Here is a 21,868-nt window from a genome sequence, read left to right as displayed (position 1 = left end):
TGAATCATGAACCTGGAGAAAAATTGATAGATACAGTAACTGGTTGATTCTTTAGGTGGAAATTGTTTAAATTGGAGATAGATGAACACCAACAAATTAAAACAGAACCTTTTAATTTGATTAAGACTGTCAACCATAGATCTTGGAACCAAATCCATCGGTCCATGAGCAAATTTCAAAGAATCAGAGAGAAACAAGTATCTAATACATGTAGAATCTCAAATTTCAAAGAATCAAAGATTCACGATTATCTTGTCTAAGTTCATTTTAGATACAGTAACCGAAGATGATGAAACAATTTCAACGAAAAAATGGTGCAAATAAAATGAAGAAGAAGAAGATGAATCATGAACCTAGAGAAAACATACAGAGAGAAATCGAGAGTTAGAGCGTCGAGAGAGTGTGCCAGAATTTGGGTTAAAATCCGGATCCGAATTTTAATTGGTTTGGATATCCAACCCATTTAAAATGGGTTGGTTAATAACCATTTACAAAAATCCGGATAATTTAAAGTGGATCTGGTTATGGTTTGAGCCTTAAACTGGTTATTATGCACACCCCTCACAACTCCTTAAAGTAATACTCTCTTCATTTCATTAAAAAAATTTAAATAAATATCAACAACGTAAAAAAATATAAGGTTTAATTACAAACAATTTTGATTCCCTTATTTTACTCATGAAATTTGTCCCCCAATTTAAAATCATTCACTTTTGATCCTTTTTGCATATTTTTTTACTACATAATGGCTCTGTGATATTTTTTATATGACACGTCATGCATTGATGTGGAAAGATCAATTCAAATATGCATATGAAAGAGAGATCAGAACTGTGTGACTGTGGGGGGGTGGGGGGGACAATTTATGAGCATAATTGACACCTTACATTCTAACAAAGATTAGTGCTCCTTTAATACTTTTGACATTTTAGAATTCTAATACTTTTTACATATACTATTAAAAAATGTAAGGAAATGTTAAAGATTGTCATTAGGACACTAGTTAACAAAATTAAAATAGAAATATTCTCTTGTGAGATGATGAGAAAGTGTATATTTGACTTTTTGAATGTTTATAAGTTGTTTTCAATTTAAAAAGTTTTTCCTTTTAAATGCCGTTAGCAAAAGAAGAAGAAAATTAATAGTGTATAATTAAATCGTAATGTGTATATAGATACATGCTCAATTCTTACTTTTCATCTTTCTTTCTTTTTTTTAGTCGAATTACTTTTCACCTTTGAAGACAAAGAAATTAATAATAGCAATTAGCAAGAGCCATGCACTATCACTGAAAACTAGTTCTGTTTTTTTTTTTTCTGTCAAGAAAACTAGTTTTATCTTGACGTTTAATAAAATATATCATTTCAGTCACATTCACAATATAATTCAATTTGTTAAACGTAAAATTTTATTATCATATTTCAATTTGGAAACTACAGTATAGTTCATCACATTCACAACATGAATCATGACACAACAATTTGGTCATGTAATTTCAGATCAACATTTCCCTAATACAATACAAAATAATGGTTGAAATCAATGACATGTTTATACATGGATGACCCCAAACTGTAACACTACAGTGCCATGATTATCTTAATCTCAGGCTTAAGGGCTTTCTCTATTTTCACATGTTGACTACTGTTGGCTTTCCAACTAGATAAAACAGCACTCTTCAAAAGAATTTCCTTAAGGAATCTAATTGATAGGCTGCACTGTATCACAACAAAACATTGATGAACAACAATAAGGATGAATTTACTGAGTTTATCATACCACGGATGACCATTTCAAAGCAGATTACGTTCATCTGCTGGTCGATGAAGCTGCACCGGTCCCCCATCAGTTTTTTTTTACAACAAATTGGGTTTGAATGGTGAAGATCTTCCGTAATTGTTCTTGATCCTTAATAGGCTGCATCTCCACTTTCTTGGCTGTTAGCTAGCGAATAGGCACTTCCAGGAACCGGGACTAAAATATCATCCTCGTGCATACTTTCTTGCACCCCGTGAAGAATTAGGTCCTGAATTTTATACAGGAAGTGATATGAATAAACAGTCATCAAATTTGCATGTCTACCTCTTGAAGGCTTTCTTGCTAATGGTTTTACTTGAGTATGTAATAAAATTTATGCTCACGCACAATTTTCGCTTCTTAGGTTGACCATGAACCATATAATTGACAAAATTTACTTCCTAAAGCATGAATGCTTGACACAAAGTGTTATACAGACATGTCATCCAATAAATATGGCAGACTGAAATGCTTCACAGTTTACACCATCAGGGAATGTGTGTCTATGCATCAACAGAAATGATAACATACCTCATTATTATTATTACCAGCTGCACCCTTCGTATTATTTTTCATGGTATCCATCAATACTTTTAGTTGTTTACGGGCATTTGCTCTTATAATGCGTCGCTCAGCACATTGTACAGCAGTAACATCGTGATGGCAGGCCACACACAGAGTTCTCATATTTTCAAGCTTGCATTCCCCTATAGAAATGATTAAATAAGGTATAAAATTCAAAACACACCTAAAGTCTAACTTTTTCTACAAGTAGAGGAAGTAACAGGAGGAGGACACAATCAACAGAGAAAGAAGAGGACATTATAAATGCAGTGATCTCTAGTTTTTATTTTGTAAATTTGGGTGTGCATAATATATTCTCTTATTCTAATATATTTATTTATATTGTGATTTTTTTTTTTTTTTTTTTTGTATTTGGAAAAATAAGTGGAAAATTTAAATTTTTCTAAAATATAAAACAAGGAAGTATATCCTGATAAACCTAAGCAAACGGTCTAGAAGTTAACATCCTGACATTGTAAATTACCCCACATACCACTACCAAGTCAATTCTGGAAGTTAACTTCAGGATGTCGGCATTTTGAGAAAAACAATAAGAAAAACAGTATTATAGGCACCTAATAGCAGCGTCCCTACTATTTGAAGACTTGTTTACATTTTAATACCCACATTACATGTACAAGTTGACTAGACGAATGCTTCCCATAAATCAAGATTTTTATATTGGTCTTTCCTTTGAGCATATCAAAATCTTAGTTACAAGTATCAAGATGGTCATCTCATAGAATAACAAATAGGTCACTACAATAAAAAGATTGATACTGCAATTCTTCCAAAAGCAAGTAGGATTAAACTTCAAAAGAAATTATACCTCCGCCTTTATATACTGGAACAATGTGATCAGCATGCCATGCATTGCCTTCAATTGGATCTTTGATAAGCTTCTCAAACCTGCAGATAATCAACCAGTGTTTCAGAAGGGTGCTTCAGAAGATTGTTGGTGTACAGTTAATAAGCAAGTTTATTAACACTATTTCAAGCCTGTAATGTTTTCTAACATCATATCAGAACTGACTTTAGGTTTTTCAATATCATAAACTCACATCTTCTTCCTCTTTGCAATATTTGGTGCTACTTTTTCAATATACCCTCGTCGTCTTTCCAGGGACAAAGGTCTTATATTCAAAACAAGCTTATGACAGTCCAATTGGCAATTTGTGCACACACCTTGCTCAATTTGGAAAAGTTCCTGAAAATTTCATCTCAGCTTCTTTAAAATCTAGCTCAAAGACATGAAAAACTACACAATAACATTTCTAGCAACAGACATCTAAACAACAAACGAAAAAATTAGTCAAATACATGCTAATTTGAATATGACAAATGTTCCAACCTGACGGAGAAATCTGTTGCTAGTTCTCATCCGATACTCTTGATGGCAGACAAGGTTGCAAAAAAGATCTTCAAAATATTCAGGTGTCTTGGCATTGCTACCCCTGAAATGATAATTATTAATTGTATACTAATATACAAATTTTAAAGCAATACATAATTTGTATAGGACATAGTCATACATGCATTGCTTTTGACAAAGCTTACAAAGAGGCTCATCTTTCGGGCTCCAGCCTTGAGTGTATTCTTTTTCCTTCTTACCACGGCCACTTCTAAGATAAACCTTTTTCCAAACAGCATCTGATGGTAAGGGATAGCTGATGTCCACTAAAGGAGTCATGCGCCGTTTGCTTCCACCATTTATTAGTCCCTGTCAATCATAGACTTTTGTTACATTATTATATATACAAAGAAGCAAAACAATATTAGAGGGGATGGGCAAATTTTATGAAAAGATCATACATATTCCATTAAAACAGAGTTTAAGCGCATGGTGTGCTGACCTTGTTGTTGTGGTTATTACTTTCACTTAAGTAGCACAATTCGACAGCCAAAGGAAGTTGTAATGGTTTTCCAAGTAACTTATTGCGTTCAATTGACCTTAAATTCTTCCACTCATTTGCAAAATCCAGAAGAGCGTTCCTATAAACAGAGTTATCCTTGACAGATGCAGACTCTATACACCGTTTCTCATCAGCATCAGCAGGACTCAGCAACTCAAGGTCCTCTGGTCGGAAATTTTCATTAAGTGGCTGTGGTCTTGCATCTTTACCCAAAATACACGTATAGAGGTGTATCCTTCCGGTATATGGGCTAACCTGAAGAGTAAACAGATGTTACTTTTGCACCCATGAGAATGATCAACTACGATATCCAGTCTTTGCATGACACCAAAGGAAGCCATCAACACAATACTATTCCATAGGCGATAACATAGGCAATGGTACTAACATCTAATTGAATATGGCATTTCACTCTAACCAAATACACCAAAGAAAAGGATGAACCCCGCAGAATACAAGCTCTACTATTATTTCATAAACAAATAAAATAAACATAAATTCTTTCAATAACTTTGCTTCTACTATGTAGGCATTTCACTCTAACCAAATACACCAAAAAAAAGGATGAACCCCGCAGAATACAAGCTCTACTATTGTTTCATAAACAAATAAAATAAACATAAATTGTTTCATAATCAAGCCAATGACTGACTGGACCTGAAATTTTTTGTACAATGAAAACAAAAACTACAAATGATTTTTACCTCAAACCGCAGAGAATTAACTTGATGAGAACAATGTTCTTCGGCTTCGACAGGATGAGTGGGCTGGTTGTCATCTGCATCTGTTGTTGAAGTTGATTTCTTATCCTGAAACAGAAAAATAAGACTCATACTCTCATAAAACTACATGAACTAAAGTAGTCATTCCTTCCATTAGAAAGCTTCAATGAAAATGCACCTCTATTACGTTATCTTTGTCCTCTAAACTCTCTTCAGAACATCTATCCCCAGCATAAAAAACATCTGCATCAAGATTTCCATCCAAAACTGAAGCCTGACCTAAATCTATGCAGGAAGCACTATCAACCTATTCTTCCCACAAAATATAATAATTAGAAAAAAGCAACTAATAGAGCGAATAAATCAGAGGCAGAACAACTTAAAAGTATAAACTAAGTCATACCATAATATTAGCACTCTGACTTATATTGTTTACAAAGCCAGATTCATCATCTTGGTTTGCTTCTGTTTCATTTGATTGTCTTGCAGAGGGTTGCCTATCCAACTGTGTTTCAACTAATGCATCTTCAGATGCAGATTGTTCTTCATATCTGTCAATTTTTGAGGATGGGTTTAGAAAAGAAACACGTTCAACCTGCCACACAACAACCCCAAAAGGAAACTGATGTTATACAAGAGAACCAAAACATGAAAGACAAAGTGGACGGAGAGAGTTGGAAAGGATCCAAATCCATTATGGATTGTATTCATTTGTTTTTCATAAAGCATAAAATGTATAAAATTGTAAATTTATGAGTATTACAACTCTGGACAAACTAAACACCTAAAGTTACACAGATACATACATCAATTTCTTTTAAATGTTTATTTCTTCAAAATAAATGGTAGACAACAGACGCATAAATCAAAACATGTTCAAATTTAAGATTTAAAATAACATTAATATAAAGAAAGTTTGCAAACACTTATCCAAAAAAAAAAAAGAAGAAAAAAAACCAACGGTGAAAAGCAAATAATAAAAGTAAAGAAATTGAGGCGAGACCTCTAGCCCTTTCACCGCATCATATTTGCCATCAGTTGTAGATGAAACACGATGCAAACTTGTGTTCAAATATTTCCAATGTGATTCATCCCAAGTATCCTACAGATGGTCATTTGAACATAAGTGCTTGACAGAGGGATATCACAATAAGCCCTAATTCAAAACTTCATAATCAACGAGAACCTAATTACCTTTGCACAGAATATGTATATGTTAACTGCATTTGTTTGCCCCCGTCGATGAGCTCTGTCCTCAGCCTACAAAGTATGTTAACATTATGTATTATTCATTTAAGATATTATTTCAATATCAAGAATACCCCCATATTTTACAATTCACCATCAACTACCAAGTACAATACACCAAACAAACTGTATGAGATATCCACAATTAAGCAAAACTTTACAGTGCCATCTCATAGCTAATAGCTAATACCTATCAACACTGCATCACTTTCATGGTAAATAAGACTGATGAAATGCAACACCAGACATGATAATTGTCAAAAGAAGGATGAAAAGAAGATCAATTACATGCCTAATGGTTCAGTATTATGAAGGAATCATCCAAGGTTCCATTTTTGCTGCACTTTTCCATAAGATTATCTAGTATATTTTATAGATTAACCTGAGTTTCCCATTTTAATTGTTCCTTTAACGTGAATCAACTTTAGATGTGTTTCTACAGTTCATTATGATTTTAGCGTCCAGCACCAGACTGAGAGGCATTTGATACATGATATTGATGTTTATTAATTATTATTATTGTAAATCACACAACAAAAGGACTATTTTATTTCTTTTGCTACACTACTCAGTCATCTGCAGAATCATTTGCAACTGTATTCATGTTTCATAATCAATTGTAATGACAAGATAAAACACAAGTCACTGGAAAACGAAGCCTATCCTACAACCCAACAATAGTTATAAACAAACTTTTATGAAGTGATATCCTATCGAGCAGAACCTGAAGCATCACTGTTGGGCTCTGAGGTAGCTCCAAGAACACAACATCTTGTGCTGCCGAGAAATCAAGTCCAAAACCTGCTGCTAGAACACCTATTATCGCAATTTTAATCTGAAATGCACATGTAACTAACAAGTCAAAATAAGAAGGTAAAATACTCAAAACTTATGTCAACTAGATGATGACCGACATGTTTTGCGGCTGGTATTTATTTCCATTGGTGATATCTAATTTTATAATATGAGCTAGAATAAGTGTATGAAGCTTATGGAAAAATAAATTCAATCTATGCTATTAGAATAGTATTCTCTTTGAATGAGAAGTTTATGCAGTACATTACAACAGAGAACATTTCTACTAATTACAAAATCATATGTTGATTCTAAGAGTACAATATCTTGTATATTATCTACATTTTAAACTTTGGCAACCCAATTTTTTAGCTATATCTAATCTCTTTCCTAAATAATGATTTTTAGAATTTAAAAAAAAAAAATTGGAACACAAACTGAGGTCTCCAAGAATCTGGAGCTATTTGCTTAATGACATTCGTTTCTGCAGTTGCTTTTGATTTGTTTTGGTTTAGAGAATATTGTCCCGTCATTAATAAATTCATATATATGTCACATACTCACATGTCTATGAATTAGAACGACATACATAGGTTTTATAATGTTGCAGATATCTTGTTAGCTATATTGATATAATGTTGTAAATGTTATAATAAAAGGTTTATATAAGTTATGTTTTAATGTGGACACAGATAGTCGCAAAAATGTTCAATGTGGTTGATTTTAAGTAATTCATAACTTTTATTCAACGATGTAAAACTGCTCATTCAATAATTTCGCACCAGATTTTATCTTGAATGAGACATGTTAATTTTATGGACAATTCATAAACATCCCTACATTCCAACAGCTAGAAAAAAAAATACTACATCAATTCATCAAACAGAACAGTGAAAACGGGACTGATCATCGGAAAATTCTGCTTCAAAGTTAAAACTACCTCCTGTCCTAATTATAAGAGACAACTAGGTTACTTTACTGGCCCTAAATGTAATAAATTCAGTTCACTTTCTAAGTGCATTAATTATTGAAATTTCTTATATACCCCTATTCAATTGTAAATTTGTAAGATTCTTTTTATATATATAATCGTAAATTTTTACTTAAAATGCACCTTCCCAACACAAGTGGGTTTCATGTAATAAACGCTAAGAGCAGTTTTGGAAAGAAAAAAAAAAAATTAAATAGCAGTAAATCCTTTGAATGTGCTTTATTATTGGTCTTTGTGATTTACTTTTATTTCTATGAACAGGACTGGTGGGAGTGTAAGAAAGCATCAAAGTAATATAAAAACTTATGAATATGGCGAAAAATGAAAGTGAGAATAAATTATCTGTATCACAATAAATTCAGGAGAAAAATGTAAAGTTTACAATACCTCCGGCGATGATCGAAATGAGGTTACTGCGGATTGTCTATCTCTGGGTAGCGTATGTCCATCTATTCGCACAAAACCTACTCCTTTCTCACATATAAACTCCTGAATGGTTCAGAAGACAATCTTTATAGTAGAAATAAAATTTAAATGTTTGTGGGACATCAAAGCCTTAAGGCCAATGTTAATATACAGTATGATAATCACCTGTTCAAATGAATGGACACAAAATCAAAACGAAGATATGAGTTACTCCAGTTACTAAATTAGGTCCCGAACTGTCAAAGTGATTTAATAAGGAGCAGCAACTTCCGAGTTACTTCATGATGGTAGATTGGAAGCATTGTTTATTAAACGGGACATATGGTGATTTATTGGAATGAGAAAAACCCGATTCAAATCTCTTAGATTTTGAACCTAACACAACCCCTTAGATGGCCAGTAAGGTAATGATTGTCTAAGATTTATCTTACATTTTAGGATATATCTAACTCATTGTTGTAAAAGACGCTACCCTCCAGTGCTACCAATCTGCCACTCATAGGAATATCACTCCTCCCATGTGGTATTTCTTTCTCCTCCGACAAGGATTCGAACCCGTGACCTGGGAGGCGAAAGAAATACCATATGAGGGTGGTAAATATTCCTATGAGCGGCAGATTGGTAGCACAAGAAGGTTGCCAGTCTGTTACAAAAAAAAAAAAAAAAAACTGCTTGTAAGGTGAGGGATGTTTTCCACATACACATTTTTCCAGAGCATATCATATCACATACAATGCAGGCCTCTTGAAAAATCTGCTCATGCCTAGGCCTGGACATCAGGACCATGACCTAAATGGCTAGATACCGGGTGGCCTAATGGATCGGATACGATCTAATCCTATCTTAGAATTTGGATTGGACCTAACTCATGCTTACAAAAACATCTTCTAAGGTGAGGGATTTCTTCCACTTATAGCACTTCACTAGAGCATATCATATCCAATGTGGGACTCTTAACACTATATAAACTCCACTTAGGCCATATATCCAGTTAATGTCGGGCTTGGATTTTTCTCCAATAGTAATACACCCTGTTACACACATAGCTATTGGACCGGTGCAATTATAATATGGGTATCCCAACAACAAATCTATGATAGGACGTGATACCAACATAAATTTCGTTTCTTACGCACAAATCCAACTTGCTCAGTTAGCTTTATAAACTCTATTTAGGTCATCATATGTTTAAAATCTAGTCAATGTGGGAATTGGGTTTTTCGCCAATAAGATGAAAGAATATTTAGTTGGTATTTATAGTGAACTCTTAGAGGGGTAACCTTGGCGCAACTGGTAAAGTTGTTGTCATGTGACTGGAAGGTCACGGGTTCAAGTCCTGGAAACAGCACAGGGTAAGGCTGCGTACAATACACCAAATGGTGGGATCCCTTCCCGGACCCTGCATATGCGGGAGCTTAGTGCACCGGGTTGCCCTTTTTTATTTATAGTGAACTCTTACAAAATTCTAACAAATAACATACATGGTTAGATCTACTACTTGAGTAGCACTAGCAACACTCACTCTAACACTCTATTTGCAACATTCTCTCTCTTATTGAGTGAAATTCATGTGGGTCCCACCATATTGAAAATGTGTCCCACATAAAGTGGTGGGACCAACATGAATTTCACCCATCAAGAGAGTTGGTGTTGAAAAGAGTGTTAGAGTGAGTGTTGCTAGCACTACTACTACTACCACTACTACTACTACTACTACTACTACTACTTACTGACTCCCAAATGAACAACTAAAGAGCTGCAACAAACTCAATCACTTAATTAAAGCTACCAACTGATGAGAAATGCACCTGTACTCCGTCAAGAACTTTGTGGTGATGAGCAAAAATTATCATCTTTGAAGCATTCTCTGATCCTGCAATAAGTGGATGGAATGAAAGCCATTCACGAAACCCAGATAGTTTTGCAATTCCAAGCTCTTGATAAGTAAGCTTTCCTGACAATGGTTAGGATGAAGAATAGTTAAAACATTTAACGAGTATATGATTTTTTTTCAAGAATAAGTATGTTAATGTTAAAGTGGTATCATCAGGAATTACTGTTTGGAAGCTTAGAGTCAATTTGGTTCAACATTCTATGTTTCTCAATTCAAAAGTTGGTTGCTAATATTATCAGATCAAAAAGGCGGGAAAATATGTTTATGATCTTCGTAATTATTGTATATGCTTATTGTATTATGTAAATAGTTTTAGAATCTACTATATTTATTTTGTAATTATATAATCATTCCTATGTAAAATGGACTCTTGTATAGTTTACGCACACTGTTTCAACATCAGATGCCTAGGTTCTCTCTTTCAAGGAAAGTGAATAAGGTAACATTAATCTTTGTATCTAAAATGATATGCTCGCACATTTTCCTTGTTCTCGACATAGGACCAAGATCCTAACAAGATATCACCCTAATCAATGAAATGCGGTGGACCCACTGTCCATTGATGTTTCTTATTTTGCCAGAAACTGTTCAATTCCAATCTAATTAGCCATTCGTCCAGTGTCTCCTAGTCTTTCAGGCAGATTCCAGTTGCCGTCTCCAATGCCCACCACTCGCCAAAACCACCACCATCCAACTCATCAGTTGATCCCCAACGACCAAATCACACATGTCATTTACATTTTTGTAGCTCCCCTTTGAGCAAAGCCACCAACATTTCAAACTCAGATATCAGTTTATAGAAATCCACAATTTTATTATTCTAAAAATAATAGATATAATGTCCTATGAATACTTCTACAAACTACCAAAACCTCAAGTGTTTCCACACATCACATGCCCAAGGCCCCAATTCTCGCATAAATTCCTAGACTCATCCTGTCATACTATTTTATAAAACAGACTTGTCCTAACTAACTCTAACCCCCTCAACTAACACACCTAACAGATTAGGACAACAATTCATTTATTCAATTTCAAATGATAAACAATTCAAACTAATGAATTATTTTTATGTACTGATTTCACACAGAATTTCATAAGCATCTCAGCGAATAGCAATTTCTTCCTAATATGTGAGGCCTAAGACAATGTTGATCTGAAAACTATTATGTGAGTCATTGGCTGAAATGCAAATTAACTGAAAACTATTATGTGAGGCCTAAGACAATGTACAATAGAGTAAAGGCAAAGATTCCTTGTTCATACCATCATGTTCATCCAAACTGTCCAGAGGTATATCTTCACTAGCATTTTCAGAGGCATCAATCTTCAATACCCCAACTGCAGTTTTTGAGACAACTGTTATGCGAGTCATTAGCTAAAACACAAATTAGTTCAGTAGAGTAAAGGCAAAGATTTCTCGACCATACCATCATGTTCATCCAAACTGTCCAAAGGCATATCTTCACTAGCATTTTCAGAGGCATCAGTCTTCAATACCCCAACTGCAGTTTTTGCGGAAACTATTATGCGAGTCATTAGCTGAAACACAAATTAGTCCAATAACGTAAAGACAAAGATTCCTCGACCATACCATCATGTTCATCCAAACTGTCCAAAGGCATATCTTCACTAGCATTTTCAGAGGAATCAATCTTCAATACCCCAACTGCAGTTTTTGCAGCAACTATATCTGACCTCTTCAGCAACAGTCTTATAATTTGCCGGCGTTTTGGAGGTAACTGTTGCAACACATGTTCCTTGAGCCGCCTTATCTACAAGACATAATAAGACAATATCTTTACAATCATGGATGGATTGGAGAAGTCACAAAACATTGTTATACTCAACCAAGAAGGCATAATAAAATAAACATTTTATAAAGGGACGTGCCCAAAATCGACCTTACACATAAAAAACTAGAAATCATGCCATATCACGTGACACAGTTTAAGAGTTGGTTTGGTAAACTTCTCAAGAAATACTTAAGGAAAAATAAATTTTAACAGGCCTAAATATCTTTGATTCATCATACAAAACAAAAAATAAATTTAGAAGTAAACCACCAGATTCGAGCAAGATGAATGTAACAGAAAAATATATTGAGAGTTAATTGTGATAGAAAACGACCTCCTACGCTTACGGAATGAGTCAAGAAGACTTGCACTGTTGTATTGTATGGGACTAAGTGTTGTTTCGTAAAAAATAAATAACAACATAACCTTGATTTTGCATAGAAAAGAATGTTAAGAATGCCCACCATAACAGTTTGCTTTAGTAACACGTTCAACTCCTCCAAGCGAATGCCCTTTGAATAATCCTGAAATACAATCACGTTGTTTGCATCAATTCCTCTTCTAACAACAAACAAATTACTACCCAAAAAAAAAAAATTATCAATATATAAAAAAAAAAAAAAAAAAAAAAATCTTATCACTTTCCCTTGTCACAGGTTAAAAAGCAATAAATGGATGATAATCTTGAATAGGATGGGTACGACACAGTACCTGAATGAGGCTAAAAAGCAGAAATAAATACACGATTGCTCCAACCACGTATTTTAGAAAATTTAAGATCCTTGAACCAGTCTTTTCATTTTTTAAATTTCTATAACAGATGTTACAATTTTAAATCACTTTATACAACAACAACAATATCTTATCCAATACTTTACCAACCATAGTATGGAAATAACATCCGTCATCATCCTAAATTCCTAATATAAATAATGAAGAAAGGTAGTGCTCTTTGGTGGTAACTTGTAAGTTGTAAGAAATAACTAGTAGCAGCTAGAAGATACTCGTAATAATTAACCAAATAAAAACATACATATTATACACAGGCACAGACAGGATTACCGCAAAATATTTTCCTTGGACACCCTTGATATATTTGAGATCACAATAAGTTTTTGCAAACTCATATTTTGTTGTCCCCAACAAACCTGGCCTGTAAAATAGAAGCATTTCACCGAAAACTGAATTAGTAGGCTTAGTAGAAAGAAATTTAAATATGGAAAATGTTCAAGGTGAATATACTTGCCATAACATATTTATCTGATGAAATATGTCGAACGGTCTATCAGCACCTAGGAAGAAATGCACCATGAGATTTAAGGAAAAAAAATTAAGAAATTAAATAACAAAAATGAAGAGAGGACCCAAATTACAACAGAACAGAAAGTTCAAAAATATGGAGCCATAACCAAAATCTTAAAATTAGATTTTTCAAATCCAATGATAACTATTTACATCAAAGCATACACAACTAGCTTACTATGACCTAGGCTACAACCTTGACAAAGAAGGTGTCCCTGATAGCAGAACTATACGCTTGACTTCTGAAGCCACATCAAGAACAGCCTTTATCTGTTAAGACAAAACATATATGAAAAAATATAAATACCTCTTTAAGCTTTAGCCAAATAAAATATCTACAGATATACAGGATAACACATTAAATTACAAGACGAGAAAATACAAATTAATTTCCAAAAGGAAAAATAACTTGAACCAAAATGATTTTAATTGTGACCACTAAGCATAGAACGATTTTTTGACTTCCCGGCCCCTACCAGATTTTCTGATCCTACTAACCTAAAGCTCATTCCTCCATCCAAATTCATATCAGTCCCCAAAATTATAAATAAGGCTCACAATTTATGCCAATTCCCAAAGCTGTAAGTGTTGCTCATTTTCAGCATACAATTGTGAATTAGCCTGCTTTTGTATATACACACTTTAATAAATTTTGAATGCCCATTCACAATTTTGGGGGAAGAGGACAAGATAGATATGCTAATAATAGTAGCAACAACAATCATGATACAATCACGACATCATAACAGCTTCAAAAAGAGATGCCAAAATTAATATACACATAATATAACACATCAACTTTAACAAACATAAAGGAATTATGTTTACAAACCAGAAATTGAGATGAAAACTGAGCATACCTCTCCTGGTTCTGAGGTTTTCTTTGTAGGACGTACATGATGAGATTCATCAACAATCAGAAGAGCCCACTTACGCTCAAGCATGCTCTTCCTTAGACGATGAAGCATGGTATAAGAAATGACCACAATTCTAGGGCATCTTGTTAGATTTACAGGATTGTCTTGATGGCCAAAAACTGGATTAGAAGAAACAAGTAAATGCTATGAATTAAAAACAATCCAAAAAAAAGTTAACATTCAAATAATTAAAGGTTAGACTACAAAACTCCTATAGATTAAAGTACAATTGAATATCATTTCCATATTCAATTTTCAATTATGCACATGACTAGTTGACTTCAAGCATAGACCTTCTAGCGACCATATAAAAACATTAGTAGAAAGATATGCTTAAATAGAATAGCAAACATTAACGAAATGATAATATGGTCCAAAAATAAATAAATAAATCTTGTTGGGTCTAACAGCAACCATTCCATTCATAGCCTTGGTGATAACTTGGCCAGACTTCTGAGCCATGAACATGAGGAAAGTGTGGTGTAAATTTATTACAGTGTACTGTAGTTTGGTTTAAATTATCAACAGTACTTGGGTAAGATCTTTCCTGCCTCTTCTATCTTCTCCATTCCCCCTCCTCTTTTACCATTCACTGCTTTCATGGTAAAGTTCTTAAACCATGTTTAAAATGTGCCTGATTTACCTAACCAATCCTACTGTGTAGTAAAAATACAGCATTCAACTTTAATACCACGTTTCTAAATTTTTTGAACCTCCAGCTCCCAACCAACTCTAGTATTATGCTATAGAAGACAACAATATCTGTGTATTCTAATAAAAGATTGAACGGTAACTAGTTCATCCCTTAAATACAGGGGACTGCATTGTTATTGCAAATATCCTACATTCTTCTCAACAACAAACAACACATCCACTTCTCAGTTTTCACCAAAGTTTTTCCAACCTTCGCGATGAATACCAACAAGTATACAGCACCATACACAACTCAAAATGCAAAATATTACCGAGGTGAATATCGGCAGGCAAGCAGAAAGGAAGCCACCGCTCAATTTCTTCAGCCCATGAATACCGCAAAACAGCAGGGCAGACAACAAGTATAGATCCTTCATCGATGAAACATCCCGCAATAGCTATAGCCTGAAAAAGCAAACAACCATACACATTTCAGGTCATCATTCTATTTGAGTTTGTTGAGAACAATACAAGCAATATAAGTATAAAACCACAACAACAAAAGTCTAATAAATCATGCACAATGACAAACCATCCACAAACACATTTGATAATCAGCTTAAGTGTTTAATTAAGAGTTTATAAGCTTAACCAAACACAAGCTTAAATATTTATGTCACGAAAATAAGCATACAAATCCTTCAAAATTCTTCTAAACACCCTCTAAATCTAAAACAATTCAACCATAATGAAGAAAACAAAGGATTGGAACCTGAAGTGTCTTCCCAAGTCCCATTTCATCAGCAATGAGACATCGACCACCTCTTCTAAGTGCAAACTTTAAACCATCCATTTGAAACGGCAACAATACATCAAGTAAACTCTTAGGCAACTTTCCGATCAAACCATCAACCTCATCATCGTTCAAGTGTTCTGGCCTCACCGGAGTCCACCTCCCTTCCAAATGTGAAAGCTTCTCAACAACATTGAAAGTGCTCCAAGGAATCTCCTCAACCTCAATCTCCGCCTTTAACAACTTCAAAACGCTACGGTAGTCTGCCAATTTAAACACACAGGCTTTCCCACCCGCGCTTGTTTGAGTAAAATGTGATGGATCCACATTCATCTGGAAGCAACATCACAAAATAATAGTAATACTAAGTTTAATTTGTTTGCACCAACAATGTTAAATAATTTACACAGACGTCCAATTAGATCTCACCATTTAGATATATCACAATATCATTTTCTAAATTACATACACAAATATCCAAAAGATTAATTGTAACACACTAACAAAATAAAACAATTTTATACATATATTCAATCAAATCACACCATCGCACCACTTTATCATGTGAAATCCTATAATACCTCTACAGATATCAATATGATGGGCTTTACACAGTATCTATCTATATGCCACTTTGATTGAATGTATGTGCAAAAAAAAAATTACACTAATGTTCTGGTCTAGAAGCTAAACCTAAGGTTTGGCCCTTTCGAAAGGGACGACTGCCTAAGGTTTCAAGGTGTGTGTATGATGTGCAGTAAAAGCGATCTCTCATCCTAGAAGCCAAGTCCACTTTTATAGGAGTTGTTTTAGTGTTTTGTCCTCATATGTGCCTTCCCGATCTTTGTCCTAACCCAACTCCATCAGATGTGTGTCCCAAGGTAGATACTGCCAGACAGGCCGTCACCCTTAGGGTAGTGGTGAACAACGACCTCTCCCAAGCACTCCTTATCTAGAGTCGTGTGCCGAGCCAGTCCCTCGTCTGAGCCTCCATCCTCAGCTCAGTCGCCCCCTAGGCCAGGGTGCTCTCAGATGGGGTATCGAGCTAAAGGTAAAATCAATTATTGAGGCAAAATCGATTCTTCTTTGGAGGAACTAAACATATCAAAATCAATTACATGATGGAACCAAACATATACTAGGCATATGTTTGGTTTCAAGTTTGGAGGGTCAAAAGTGATTTTAGAGGTTGTAGAATTGATTTTAAAGGAAAATTGATTTTGCTTGTAGAATTGATTCTACTTGAAGCAAGAATGAGTAGCTTTTGGCTTCTACAAATGATTTTAGCCTTAAAATTTGTGTTAAATCCACGTTTACAAAAAATATATTAAAACATAAATCACTTCACATTCAACTCACTTTTATCCAAAATCAATTTTACAGAATCAATTCGCTCAAAATCAATTCTTGTCACCCCAGAACCAAACATACACTAAATCCAATATCTAAACAGTGAAATTTGATTAAAAGTTTTACATTATCAGTACACGAAATTAAATTCAAAATGCACATGTGCATATGATAGAAAATTGGATTTCATTTCACTTAAGATAATGTACTTGTGAGAGAGTGTCAGTACTTGAGTCATTTCATCTTTATCACCAGTACCGACACAAGTGACTACGTTCAAATGATTCATTTTCTCAAATTATTACCGGTCTGGACATGCCAGTTTCCAGTGTCGAATCGGTCAGTCAGTGCTTCATATACACTAACTGTGCACGCAAATTAAATCCAATATCTAAAATAAATCTAATCAAAACACTTTACACTGTCAGTACATACAAAATGCCGAAACAAGTACTCTACGTTCAAATAATTCATTTGCTCAAATTATTACCGCGGTGAACATGTCAGTGTAGTGTCAGTACATACAAATAATCCAATATCTAAATAATGAAATTATATGATTAGATGTTTTACACTGTCAGTACATACAAGTCAAATTCAAATACTAAATGAACTACTGTCAGTACCAATACAAGTGAACTACTTTCAACTAATTCATTTTCTCAAATTTTTATCGGTCAGTGTATACCGTATCTGTGCTTCATATCTAAAATGTGAAATCTGATTAAACATTTTACACTGTCAGTACATACAAATCAAATTCAAAGTATACGAGATTTGAAATTCGAAATTGTGAGATAATAACGTACTTGTGCGAGAATGTTATTGAGAATGCCGAAACAAACATCGAAGCTAGGAAAAGCGAAATACGGAATCGGAAGAGGAGTAATGGTGAAAGAATCATGAGAACAAATTTCGAGTCTCGCGAGGAATTTGAAATCGGGTTGAGGTTGAGGTTGAGGTTTGGGTTGAGAAATTTTCTGGCATTTGAAAAGGTTCCAAGGGTTTCGTTGTTGTTGTTGATGGGAATTGGATTCTAAGAATGCTTTTCGTTTTGCGATTGCGGCGAGTCGATTCGCTTCGATTTGTTTCCGTTGTTCTTCTGTCAGTTCCATTGCTCAGTGACTGACTGAATGAACGAGAGAGCAGAGTTCTTTTGTTTCAAAAGTTTTTACACTATTTGACGGTAAGTCGGTGGTATTTGGTGAACGTTGGATAAATAGGTTTTTTTTAAAAATAAAAATAAAAAATGTCATCTATCCTGATCCCGACACTTTCACCGTATTTTGACATTACTCTGCAACTTTTTCCTTTTTTACTTTATTTTTTAAGAACAATTAAGCTTTGATTGTATCATATGGTTTTCTTTCTCTAACATTCACCGTTATAGATTCTCTGATAACCGTGAATCACAATTAATATAAAGCTATGTTATACATAGCGACATGAATGATCCCGAATTGAACAAGAATGAAAAACAGGCTAACGAAAATCAGTTTTGAGCGGAAAAAACGGAAATTGAAATTAAAAATGAAAACAAATGTTGCAGTTAAATTTGTTTTTCGCGAGACTTTTCTCGTAAAAATTTTGCTTGATCTAACATTTCTGTTAAATATATACAAAAACAAAACAGAGTCTCACCATTAAATGTATAAAAAGTATGTCATGAGAGTAGTCAACAGTTAAACATACAAATTTTGAATATGTTGTAATTTTGAGTTATTATTAAATATTTTAAAAGTTATTTATTACTAGAAACTCATTTTTAGAGTACATTACATTTTTCTTCTATGTATGAGAGAACCTTAAACTATCCTCATATTCCATAGGGGAATTAGTCACTTTAGTCCCTGAATCGGAAGGGATTCGTCACTTTAGTCCCTGAATGCAGATAAATTGCAAAATAGTCCCTGAATGTAGACTTTGTTAGTCAATTTAGTCCCTGAATGCAAACTTCGTTAGTCAATTTAGTCCCTGAATGTAGACTCCGTTAGTCACTTTAGTCCCTGAAATTGACCATGCAGGGACTGTTTTGCAATTTCTCTTCATTCAGGGACTAAAGTGACGAATCCTCTCCTATTCAGGGACTAAAGTGACTAATTCCCCTATTCCATATTATGTCCATATTATGTTAATGTTAAAATATACATTTTTAATATACATTTTTTGGGGAATTAGTCACTTTAGTCCCTGAATGGGGAACGATTCGTCAATTTAGTCCCTGAATGCAGATAATATGCAAAACAGTCCCTGCATGGTCAATTTCAGGGACTAAAGTGACTAACGAAGTCTACATTCAGGGACTAAATTGACTAACGGAGTCTGCATTCAGGGACTAAATTGACTAACAAAGTCTACATTCAGGGACTATTTTGCAATTTATCTGCATTCAGGGACTAAATTGACGAATCGTTCCCCATTCAGGGACTAAAGTGACTAATTCCCCTACATTTTTTTGAAGAAGAAGCTAATTAGCCCACCCAAATTGACACCGGTGAGAATCGAACCTGAGACCTCAAGTATGAGTATCCTCATATTCCATATTATGTCCATATTATGTTAATGTTAAAATATACATTTTAATATACATTTTTTTGAAGAAGAAGCTAATTAGCCCACCCAAATTGACACCGGTGAGAATCGAACATGAGACCTCAAAGAGGAGCACACTCCCAGGTCCCAAGTCAATACCACTAGGCCAACACAAGTGGGTTTAAAATATACATTATCCTCCCTCGAAAAGTAAATATATAGAAAAAAATTATATTCATTAATGATAATTAAATTTAAATGTTTTATTATTAATTTTATGATTTTAGAATATAAAACTTATATTTAATTTGTTTATTTCATCAATTTTAATAATTTATCCGGTAGTCATGTGAACATAGCTCAGTTTGGCAGGGACACCACATTTAATTAAGTTGAGATAAATATTCGTCTAAAACTTGTTATTAACAACCGACTTCGTGTCACATTAAATCACTCCAATTTTTCATATCAATTAGCTTAAAACACTAGACACACGCACATATCGAAAGAAAAAAATATCGATAAATAAATAAATATACACACACACACACACACACACACACACATTATTGTTCATCGTCATTATCGTATCGACTTCTAAGCTGATTTTCTCAACAAGTTCTCCATCATTATCCTTTTGGAGAATATGTCTTCAAATCGATGTTTTTTTAGCTTCTGTGTGTGTGTGTGATAATTTGCATCATGGTTATTTGGGTGAGATAGTGATTCATATCATGATGTTGAAAATGGGTTCATGTGACATTTTGGCTATTGTTATTAGCATGATTCGAATCATCATGTTTTGCTTTGCATGATGAGTCACGGTAAAAGCCTAGAAAGGATGATTCGAATCATGTTAAAAACATGTTCCTCATCAACATGACTATCACCTCACAAGATCACCCGTTATAACTTAGTTGATTGGAATCCACTCAATTTTCTTCAATCTAGTTTTGGAAGGATGAGTTAGGTTTGATTTTAACACCATATCCACCATGCCTTTTCCGATGTCTTCCCACCACACTGTATTGACGTTCCTATGTGATTCTTGCATCTTCGTATCATCCTATGGTTGATTTGTATATTTTCATTTTCCCTCTTTTTTAGTTTTAGGATTCCACGTTTGGAAACTGAAATTAGCTTCTCTAGTGAGACTGGTGCTTGAGACGAAAACAACATTGTCTTTCGCCGTCATTTTCTTTTTTGTGTTAAAAACTTGTGTTCTATTCTATTCAATTAAAAAATAAGTAAATTTTCAATTTAAACTTGCTTATATCTTCTAAAGGAGTGGGACTAAATGGAAGGGAAGGAAATAGAGGGGATACGTACTCCATATTCTTAATCACACATAGCTTAACTTTTTTTTTTCTCCTTGAATTTATGCCCTCATATTTTGCACTTGCGTTTAGATTGTTTTCAATTAGTAAGGAAGAAACTGAATTTAAAGGCTTTCCAAACCAGTTTCATTATCTGTTTAAAATATTTTCTTAGTATGCGAAACTTTTTAAGACATTTTTCAAATAAATTAAAATAACATGTTTTAATTAAGTTGAGATAAATATTCGTCTAAAACTTGTTATTAATTATTATTAACGATCGACTTCTTGTCACATTAATTCACTTTAATTTTTCATATCAATTAGCTTAAAATGTTACACGACGCATATTTAAAATTGTTTTATATCGATAAATAAATATATTACATTATTTTTCATCGTCATCATCAGGTATCAACTTCTTCTCCGTTGATTTTCCCAACAAACTCTCCATCGTTATCCTTTTGGAGAATATGTCTTCAATTCTATGTTTCTTGAGCTTCTATATGTGATAATTTGCATCATGGTTATTTGGGTGAGATAATGATTTAAATCACGATGTTGAAAATGTGGGTCATGTGATATTTTGGCTATTGTGATTAGCATCATTCAAATCATCATCTTTTGCTTTGTATGATTGAGTCATGGTAAAAACCTTGAAAGGATGATTCGAATCATGGTAAAAACATGTTCTTCGTCAACATGACTCTCACCTTACAAAATCACCCCTATAATTTAGGTGATTGGAATCCACTCAATTTTTTTCAAAGACGATGTCCTAGCGTAAGCTTGACTATAAACTATTATCTTTACAACATCTCTTGTGAAAAGAATGAATTAACGAAAATACCCTTTTTTGAAAGGGTTGTAATAGGCCAT

The 21,868-nt window shown here is 33.9% G+C and overlaps 1 protein-coding gene across 5 annotated transcripts; it reads right to left on the bottom strand.

The window, feature by feature from the left end:
- Positions 1-1,390: 1,390 nt before the first annotated feature.
- On the bottom strand, positions 1,391-18,275 carry LOC146936071 (SNF2 domain-containing protein / helicase domain-containing protein / HNH endonuclease domain-containing protein). 5 transcript variants are annotated; one of them, XM_085751081.1, is made up of 26 exons: positions 17,951-18,275; positions 15,771-16,124; positions 15,331-15,463; positions 14,309-14,484; positions 13,645-13,718; positions 13,393-13,428; positions 13,209-13,299; positions 12,611-12,670; positions 11,945-12,125; positions 11,781-11,873; positions 11,617-11,709; positions 10,265-10,410; positions 8,418-8,519; positions 6,969-7,079; positions 6,191-6,256; positions 6,000-6,098; positions 5,400-5,591; positions 5,175-5,303; positions 4,979-5,083; positions 4,215-4,529; positions 3,894-4,081; positions 3,713-3,815; positions 3,423-3,568; positions 3,191-3,270; positions 2,329-2,504; positions 1,391-2,026 (listed from the first exon to the last, which is right to left on the bottom strand). In XM_085751081.1, exons 1-26 carry the CDS (start codon positions 18,254-18,256, stop codon positions 1,910-1,912), a joined length of 3,672 nt encoding a protein of 1,223 aa, XP_085607207.1. In that variant the 5' UTR covers positions 18,257-18,275; the 3' UTR covers positions 1,391-1,909. The 5 variants fall into 5 exon arrangements, with proteins under 5 accessions (XP_085607207.1, XP_085607208.1, XP_085607209.1 ...); XM_085751082.1 differs by having other exon boundaries at positions 11,617-11,691; XM_085751083.1 differs by having other exon boundaries at positions 11,781-11,855.
- Between the last annotated feature and the right edge of the window lie 3,593 nt (positions 18,276-21,868).

The sequence above is a fragment of the Medicago sativa genome, chromosome 3 (genome assembly GCF_051527215.1).
Source record: "Medicago sativa cultivar Bolivia chromosome 3, Bolivia_mono, whole genome shotgun sequence".
Taxonomy (NCBI): Eukaryota; Viridiplantae; Streptophyta; class Magnoliopsida; order Fabales; family Fabaceae; genus Medicago; species Medicago sativa.
Note: the sequence above shows the minus strand (reverse complement) of the source record. Positions and strands in the feature narration are given on the sequence as shown.

Excerpts from the sequence above, each read along its gene's own strand:
- LOC146936071 (XM_085751081.1), bottom strand. The coding sequence starts at position 18,256 with ATGGAACTGACAGAAGAACAACGGAAACAAATCGAAGCGAATCGACTC. Across the intron at positions 13,719-14,308 it reads AAACCTCAGAACCAGGAGAG|ATAAAGGCTGTTCTTGATGT; the intron begins GTATGCTCAGTT and ends TTGTCTTAACAG. Across the intron at positions 3,816-3,893 it reads CTTTGTCAAAAGCAATGCAT|GGGTAGCAATGCCAAGACAC; the intron begins GTATGACTATGT and ends TTATCATTTCAG.